Source organism: Staurois parvus, unplaced genomic scaffold (assembly GCF_062004578.1).
Source record: "Staurois parvus isolate SC_StPar_1 unplaced genomic scaffold, SC_StPar_1.0 ptg000034l, whole genome shotgun sequence".
NCBI lineage: Eukaryota > Metazoa > Chordata > Amphibia > Anura > Ranidae > Staurois > Staurois parvus.
Window position 1 is genome coordinate 1,348,571 of NW_028317830.1, and position 9,327 is coordinate 1,357,897.

The 9,327-nt window shown below is 41.7% G+C and overlaps 1 protein-coding gene across 1 annotated transcript; it reads right to left on the bottom strand.

The window, feature by feature from the left end:
* Positions 1–2,905: 2,905 nt before the first annotated feature.
* LOC149470673 (olfactory receptor 8G17-like) lies at positions 2,906–3,841 on the bottom strand. The gene has a single exon (XM_089661382.1). It carries the CDS (start codon positions 3,839–3,841, stop codon positions 2,906–2,908), a length of 936 nt encoding a protein of 311 aa, XP_089517508.1.
* Positions 3,842–9,327: the final 5,486 nt, after the last annotated feature.

Sequence of the window (9,327 nt, forward strand, 5' to 3'; positions counted from 1 at the left end):
CGTACACACGTGAGATATCACCACAGACAGTACAGTGTTCCCCGTACACACGTGAGATATCACCACAGACAGTACAGTGTTCCCCGTACACACGTGAGATATCACCACAAACAGTACAGTGTTCCCCGTACACACGTGAGATATCACCACAGACAGTGCAGTGTTCCCCGTACACACGTGAGATATCACCACAGACAGTACAGTGTTCCCCGTACACACGTGAGATATCACCACAGACAGTACAGTGTTCCCCGTACACACGTGAGATATCACCAAAGACAGTACAGTGTTCCCCATACACACGTGAGATATCGCCACAAACAGTACAGTGTTCCCCGTACACACATGAGATATCACCACAAACGGTACCGTGTTCCCCGTACACACGTGAGATATCACCACAGACAGTACAGTGTTCCCCGTACACACGTGAGATATCACCACAGACAGTACAGTGTTCCCCGTACACACGTGAGATATCACCAAAGACAGTACAGTGTTCCCCGTACACACGTGAGATATCACCACAAACAGTACAGAGTTCCCCGTATACACGTGAGATATCACCACAAACAGTACAGTGTTCCCCGTACACACGTGAGATATCACCACAGACAGTAAAGTGTTCCCCGTACACACGTGAGATATCACCACAGACAGTGCAGTGTTCCCCGTACACACGTGAGATATCACCACAGACAGTACAGTGTTCCCCGTACACACGTGAGATATCACCACAGACAGTACAGTGTTCCCCGTACACACGTGAGATATCACCACAGACAGTACAGTGTTCCCCGTACACACGTGAGATATCACCACAGACAGTAAAGTGTTCTCCATTCACACGTGAGATATCACCACAAACAGTACAGTGTTCCCCATTCACACGTGAGATATCACCACAAACGGTACAGTGTTCCCCATTCACACGTGAGATATCACCACAAACGGTACAGTGTTCCCCGTACACACGTGAGATATCACCACAAACAGTACAGTGTTCCTCGTACACACGTGAGATATCACCACAGACAGTACAGCGTTCCCCGTACACACGTGAGATATCACCACAGACAGTACAGCATTCCCCGTACACACGTGAGATATCACCACAGACAGTACAGCGTTCCCCAGACACACGTGACATATCACCACAGACAGTACAGTGTTCCCCGTACACACGTGAGATATCACCACAGACAGTACAGTGTTCCCGTACACACGTGAGATATCACCACAGACAGTACAGCGTTCCCCGTACACACGTGAGATATCACCACAGACAGTACAGTGTTCCCCGTACACACGTGAGATATCACCACAGACAGTACAGCGTTCCCCGTACACACGTGAGATATCACCACAAATAGTACAGCATTCCCCATACACACGTGACATATCACCACAGACAGTACAGTGTTCCCCGTACACACATGAGATATCACCACAGACAGTACAGTGTTCCCGTACACACGTGAGATATCACCACAGACAGTACAGCGTTCCCCGTACACACGTGAGATATCACCACAGACAGTACAGTGTTCCCCGTACACACGTGAGATATCACCACAGACAGTACAGTGTTCCCCGTACACACGTGAGATATCACCACAGACAGTACAGTGAGAGGAATAATTCTGTCCCCAGACCTCTCGTGAATTGGTAACCTGTAAAGGCTTTTAAAGTGTTTTTAGGTACGGTAGTTTGCCACCATTCCATGGACACGACCAATTTCAAAGTGTGACATGTTAGGTATCTATCTGCTCTCCACAACATCATCTTTCAAATTTTACCAAACAGTTGGGTATTATATTGTGTTTTTCTGCATTAAAATTAATTAAAGTGTGTTTTTTCTCCATAAATTGCTTTGGAAAAACCACTGCACAGATACCGTGTGAAAAAGTTGCAACACCCACCATTTTATTCTCTACGACCTCGGCTTAAAAATGTATAATATTTGGGGGGGTCTAAGTAAATTTCTAGCTGATAAATGCTGATTTTTACATGTAGGAGAGAAGATGACATCAGACATACAATAAGCTGACAAAATCAAACACCAAAATAAGTGGGACCATCAAAGTTCACACATGAATTGGAGACACCGGTTCGATAAAGAATATTATCATTTTATTCACAATGATTTAATAAATGATCATTTGGTTATTTACAATATACTAGCCTCTTAGTGGCAGATATTAGCCGCCAAAAAAAGGCAATTGTAACATCACAAAACTATAAATTCCACACCAATTCTAACATTCAGTTCATATTCTGTCCACATGGAAGAAGAAGAAAAATTCTGTATCCGGAAAGATTGTTCGACTTACATATAGTGAGCACACAACTTTCCACATGCGAGTCAGACTTTCCAAACAACAATATCTGAAGAGCCTAACTCCAAAATTTTTCTTGTATATGAACAGAACTAATGATTTTCACTTAATCTCTACTGTTTTTGTAATGTTTTCATATGAGAAAAATCAGATGTGGAAGATTGCGTATGATCAGAAACAGTAAAAAAAAAAAAAAAAACACTTTGTTGTACGAGAGTTTTCATACAATTAGTACCATCCTCAGTTTGGAATTGCTGTGGAACATCGAGGAAAATTGGACGATCGTTTCCTGATTTTCTTATAGTGTGTGCTCTGCTTATAGTCCTCCTCCTCATGGAAGGTATCACCTATTATCTAGCATGCTGATGAAGTCAGGACGGGGGGAGGACATCTTGTTGGCATTACCTGTCCCCTGACTCTATCAGCACTCAGGATATCGGGTTATACCGATGTTTGGTAGTCATACAATGAGATAAATGATGCCATGATGGACAATACCAAATGGGGGCCCCAAAGTCTACTCTCAGAAGCTCCTTCCTAAACTAGAGGCTTAGTTTTGGTGAATGTTATGCTGTATTGGGGATGAACTTCTCTATAACATCTCGGAATGCTTTTCTGATATCCTGGTTCCTCAGACTGTAAATCAGAGGGTTGAGGAGAGGAAGGATCACCGTGTAAAACATGGACACCACTTTGTTACCGGCAAACCGATGGCTTCCATTTAGCTGAAAATAATTAAACCATGCAGAACCATAAAATATAAACACCACTGTGAGATGAGGGGTACATGTGGAGAAAACTTTACTTCTACTGCCCTTCACTTTGATTGTTAGGACCGTGTTGAATATATAGACATAGGACAGGAAGGTCGGTATCAGAGACCCAACTCCAAAGAAGATAGCAAAGATAAAGATGAGCAGAATGTTGATGAAGATGTCACTGCAGGAGATCTGAAACAACTGAGGAAGGTCACAGAAGAAGCTTTCTATAATATCTGATTTACAAAAGTTTAATTGAAAAGCATAACATATATGAATTGAAGAATGGATTAAACCGAGACACCACACGATGGACACCAACTGGACACACACTTTCCAACTCATGCTCTTTATGTAATGTAATGGCTGACAAATGGCGGCATAACGATCGTAGGACATGACAGCCAACAGAGAAACCTCAAAAGTAGTACAGAAAATAAAGAAGAAGACTTGGGTTAGACAATCTGTTATGGTGATCTGTCTTGTCTGGGTGTGAAGGTCAATTAACATTCGTGGGACGGTGACCGAGGAAGAACAGAGGTCCAAACCGGCCAGGTTCCCAAGGAAGAAATACATAGGAACATGGAGGTGAGAGTCGGTGACTATGAGGACAATGATCAGCAAATTCCAGATTAATGTCAGAAGGTAGATGAGAAGGAAGAAGAGAAACAGAGGGAGCTGAAGAGATGGAACTTCAGACAGTCCCACGAGAATTAACTCCTTCATAATTGTCTGATTTCTCATAGCAACAATGTAACTTCCTTGTGTTAATTCTATATAAAAAAAAAATTAAAAGATGTACAGTAATAATATGCAAATCACTTTTGGTTGTGAACTGTTCCATTTGTAAAACAAATTTGCAACTTGAAATTCTGCTTGAGGTGATTGTAGCCGTATTACTGCATTTCCGACAGAAACAATTGAGTACTGTCCGTGATACTTTTTTTATTTGCACTAACATACAATTTTGAGGACTCAAGCAACACACCAATACCAATATGGTATAAGTATCACGGACAGTACTCAATTGTTTCTGAACTAGAAATTCAAAACTTAAAGTTTTTGCAGAAAACATGAACTGGTGTATTATTACTATAAACAATGGCAAAAGTTATAATTCTTCTCTTAAAATCTCAAATGTTGGTGGAAAAATCAAATTTGCTGCCTAGGTGTGGATTATATAAAATAATAAAAAAAAATAAAACCTATGCAAGAACCATTAAGAAATCCACACCAGTGGTCAGTAAGTATAACACGGTATTTTTATTAAATAATCACTAAAATGATAATAATTCCATTGTGTTTCAGGGGGTTGGACACTGCCCCTTCTTCAGGGCTACAACAGCAAGATAATATAAATGTTCATAATAAACAATAAAATTCATGTGTTAAAATGATTTATAAAAAAAAAAAAAAACAGAAACAGAAAACTAAAGTAGTATTTTATAAAAAAAAAACATATAAATAGAATGTAAGAAAAGCCACACCAATGGTTAATAACTCTAACAAGGTATTTGTAATAAATAATAATAAATTAAATAATAATAATAATAATAATAATAATAATATTAACTTCAATGCATTTAATAGATTCAGAAACCCCCCCTTCTTCAGGGCCACAACATCAAGATGATATAAGAGTTCATAATAAATAACATATATAAATGTTTATACATATATCTATAATACATGTAATATAGATATATATATGCAAACTATTTAGGGTTTGTTAAAAAAAGGAAAAACTCAAATGTTGTGATAATACCATATAAGAGGCAATTCTAGTACTATTATAACACAAAATACTAAAATAATTTCAAAAAGATTGAATAACATTTGCTAAAACAATGAAGAAGAACAATGGAGCAATCATTATCATACACTTCATTATTTTCTAAGTGGCAAACTGGACAATCAACGCTCACATGACAAAACGGTTTGAAACAATGTGACCAATTGTGTCCAAAACTCCAAAACCAGTGACAGACCGTGTGACCAATTCCCACTATGACATGAATGTTGGAAATGTTATGAGAGGCGAGTATAACATAATAAAAAGAAAATAAAAAATGAGAAGAAGAAAACAACAAGGCAAAAACAAAACAGAAGAAATGAGAACGGTTATTCCGACGTCCTTCCAGGAACATTAATTTACTTTGAAGTCTGTGTTTGAGAAACATCCCCCCCATTCATGTGATTCTTATCAGTTCCTAATTGGGGTGGAGTTAAATGCTCATTTGACCATCTCCCTATAAATTTAGATCAGCTTATGGGAGGATCACAGATGGGGGGGCAGAGTCACAGATGGGGTGCAGTTTTCTGTGTGAGTGCGGGTTTTTGTTGGACTGCGAATCTGCAGTTGAACTAAAGCAGGATAACTCAAGCATCAGGAAGATACAACAACAAGAAACTCTCCTGCATGCTGGACAGACTGCAAGCAAACACCCTGAGAAACATCTCCTACAAGTCTGAGTCCCACTCCTTGGACCTTTTAATATGTCCCCTCTACTCCTCCTCCTTTTCATATTACTATCCTGCGTTCCCAAAATCTCACTTCTTTACCCCTCTGCTCCACCCCAAAACTTGTACATCTCCCCCTCACTGCTACCATCTCCTTACTACTGCTCTCATCACCTCCTGCTGATACTTCACTCCCCTGCTGACCCAAACACCAGGACTGGAAGACATGTGCGCTCGTGTACATCCCGCTCCCATGTTACTTTCCTCACCCTTCTTCTTCTCCTAACCTCTGGGGATATATCCCCAAACCCTGGTCCTCCAGTATCTCACCCCCACACCAGGCACCCTCCTTCCTCCTGGAATAGCCGCAATCCCCTCAATTTAATATGAGTCCTCGTGCTCCCAAAAACCACCCTCCCTTTTTCATGTGCGCTCTGGAATGCCCGCTCTGTCTGTAATAATCTCACCTCTGTCCATGACCTTTTTGTCTCCCGCTCCCTTAACCTACTAGCAATTACAGAAACCTGGCTCCAAGCAGCAGATTCTGCTTCCCCTGCAGCACTTTCCTTTGGAGGCCTCATCTGGATCCACTCACCCAGACCCAGTGGTCAGAAAGGTGGTGGGGTTGGTTTGCTTCTATCCTCACTCAGCACCTTTCAAGTCCTCCCTTCCCCTCCCTCTCTATCCTTCTCTTCTTTCCAGACTCACTGCATCCGGCTGCTTTCTCCCATTTCTCTGAGGATTGCAGTGATCTATCGGCCTCCTGGACCCGTGTCCCGCTTTCTAGATGATTTCTCTACCTGGCTACCCTACTTTCTCTCCTCTGAGCTACCCGCTATCATCCTCGGAGATTTTAAAATCCCCATTAATGTCAACAACTCGGCTACATCCCAACTCTTCCACCTAATCTCATCTTTTGCATTAGCACAATGTATACAGTCCCCCACTCAGATGGACACGGCCCTCCACTCACTCTGATGGGAATACATTAGACCTTGTTTTCTCCCATCTTTGCACTCCCTACAACCTCACAAACACCCCCTTTCCTCTCTCTGATCACAATCTCATCAACTTTACATTGTCCTCATCTTCAAACACCTATCCCTCCAAGCAGCAAACAATTACCCGCAGAAACCTTCACAACTTGAACCCGGCTCCTTTCCACTCTGCAACTGACCAACTCTATGACAGAATCTCTCCCCTGTCCTGCCCTGACCTGGCCACTGCTGTCTACAACAGTTCACTGTCATCCACACTGGACTCACTTGCTCCTCTAACAACACAAAGCATCCGGCCCCGACCATTACATCCATGGCAGACTGACCACACCGGACATCTTAAACAACATAGTCGTGCGCTGGAGCGATTGTGGCGGAAAACCAAATCCCACCAAGCATTCATCTGATATAAATCTGCCTCTCTGCCAATCCCTCCACTGGCCTCCACTCAGTGTTCTCCACCCCTCTCTGCCAATCCCTCCACTGGCCTCCACTCAGTGTCCTCCATCCCTCTCTGCCAATCCCTCCACTGGCCTCCACTCAGTGTCCTCCACCCCTCTCTGCCAATCCCTCCACTGGCCTCCACTCAGTGTCCTCCACCCCTCTCTGCCAATCCCTCCACTGGCCTCCACTCAGTGTCCTCCACCCCTCTCTGCCAATCCCTCCACTGGCCTCCATTCAGTGTCCTCCACCCCTCTCTGCCAATCCCTCCACTGGTCTCCATTCAGTGTCCTCCACCCCTCTCTGCCAATCCCTCCACTGACTTCCAATTGCCAAACTGATAAAATTCAAAACACTAACAATAACATATAAAGCCATTTATAACTCTGCCCAAAATTACATCACTGATCTTGTCTCCAAATATCACCCAAACCGTACTCTCCGCTCCTCCCATGACCTCCTGCTCTCTAGTTCCCTTGTCTCCTCCTCCCATGCTCCTCTCCAGGACTTCTCCAGAGCTTTCCCCATCCTCTGGAACTCTCTACCCCAATTTATCAGACTATCGCCTACTCTGCTCACTTTTAGGCGATCTAATCTTCTACTCTTCCAACCAGCCTAACCCCACAGCTACTACCTTTATACCACTAGCCCCTCACTCCTAGATCGTAAGCTCCCAGGATCAGGGCCCTCCTAACCCTCTTGTATTGAACTGTATTGTTACTGTATTGTTACTGTATTGTCTCCCAATATATTGTAAACGCTGAGCAAACTGTTGGCGCCATAAATCCTGTATAATAATAATAATAATAATAATAAGAAAGTATTTCCATAAATAATCTGTATTTTTGTGTAATGTGGGGAGCCCAACCTGTAGACCAGAACCCCAAATTCAGCTCCCAGAGGCGGACCTAGGTGTGTAAATGATGTGCCATTGGTTCTATTTGGGAGATGAATGAACTTTCTTCTCTCTCCACACAGAGCCGAGATCGCTGCAACAACTGCCAGAAAGTGAGACCTTACTACAGTAAATGGAGAGTGTTGCTTCTGCCTCTAAATGGAATTAGGAGGATTTTATTGTGAAGTTGATTACAATAAATGAAGCCCCTTTAGGTATATATATATATATATTGTTCTATCAAAGAAACCAAATCTGAGGAGCCGATAGATATATAAATATCCCATCTTTTAGGCTGAACTGATATTTCTAGGTAATAATAAAGTCTATAAGATATGGGACCTATAAATATATGTTTTCTTGTTTCAGACTCTTCCTAGATTTAGTCTTTGACCCACCAGAGATAAATTGTGATGGAAGAGAGGTGGAGGAACGTTCCCTGGAAGGGTCAGTTCAGTGGCAGCAGGTCTGATATGGAGACATTTTGCTGGAGGAAGGTCATATCATAGAACAGACAATCGGTGTGACATTCAGAGTCACAATACAGTTTGATGAGCTCCACATCCATATATTTATAATGCAGACATTCCCTCTGATACTGTATCACCGGAGCACACAGGAGACTAGATTTGTTCTATATTATTCCACACTAATGGGAATATCTGACTTTTAGGAAATGAATCTCTATAGAAAACAAAGCATTACCTGGAATAATTCATCCCTCAGTGACGTCCAAGTCCAGTCAAATTATAAATAACTCGATGCTTTGTATTATTATATTATTTCTGAGAAATGTTTCTCCAAAGTTGAAAGGAAAATAGGTGATGCTGAAGTACAGATGAATAGATTTAAAGTAAATTTAATGTAAAAAAGTAAACAAAATAAAGTTCAATAAAATAAAAATGGTAAATAAAAAAAATTGTAGTAACAGAAATGTTGATTCTCCTGCAGAACTCCATTCACAATAGTAGATTACTCTCACTTTACATCTGTGCCAATGGTTGTTGGTATTTTGATTGTTGGTAAAAAAAATAAAATAAATAATAATAATAATTAGAGATGAGCGAATCGAACCAGGCGAACCGGAATTCGATACGAATATTTGCCTACTTCGGGTGCGCAAATCGGATTTTTCCCGATCAGCCGGCAAAAGTGTCCCTGCAGAGAGCTCCGCTATTTCTGACAGTTCTCTGACAGTTCCTTCACATGTACAGCGGTTGAAACATTGTATCTATTAGTTTCCATTTAGGATACAGATGTTTCAACCGCTGTACATGTGAAGAAGCTGTCAGAGAACTGAATAGAGGAAATAGAGGAGCTCTGCACATACACTTTTTGCCGGTTTGGAATTCTTATTTTCATCCTACTTCTTCTTCTTCTTCTTCTTCTTCTTCATCCTCATCCTCATCCTCAGAAGAAGAAGAAGAGGATGAGGA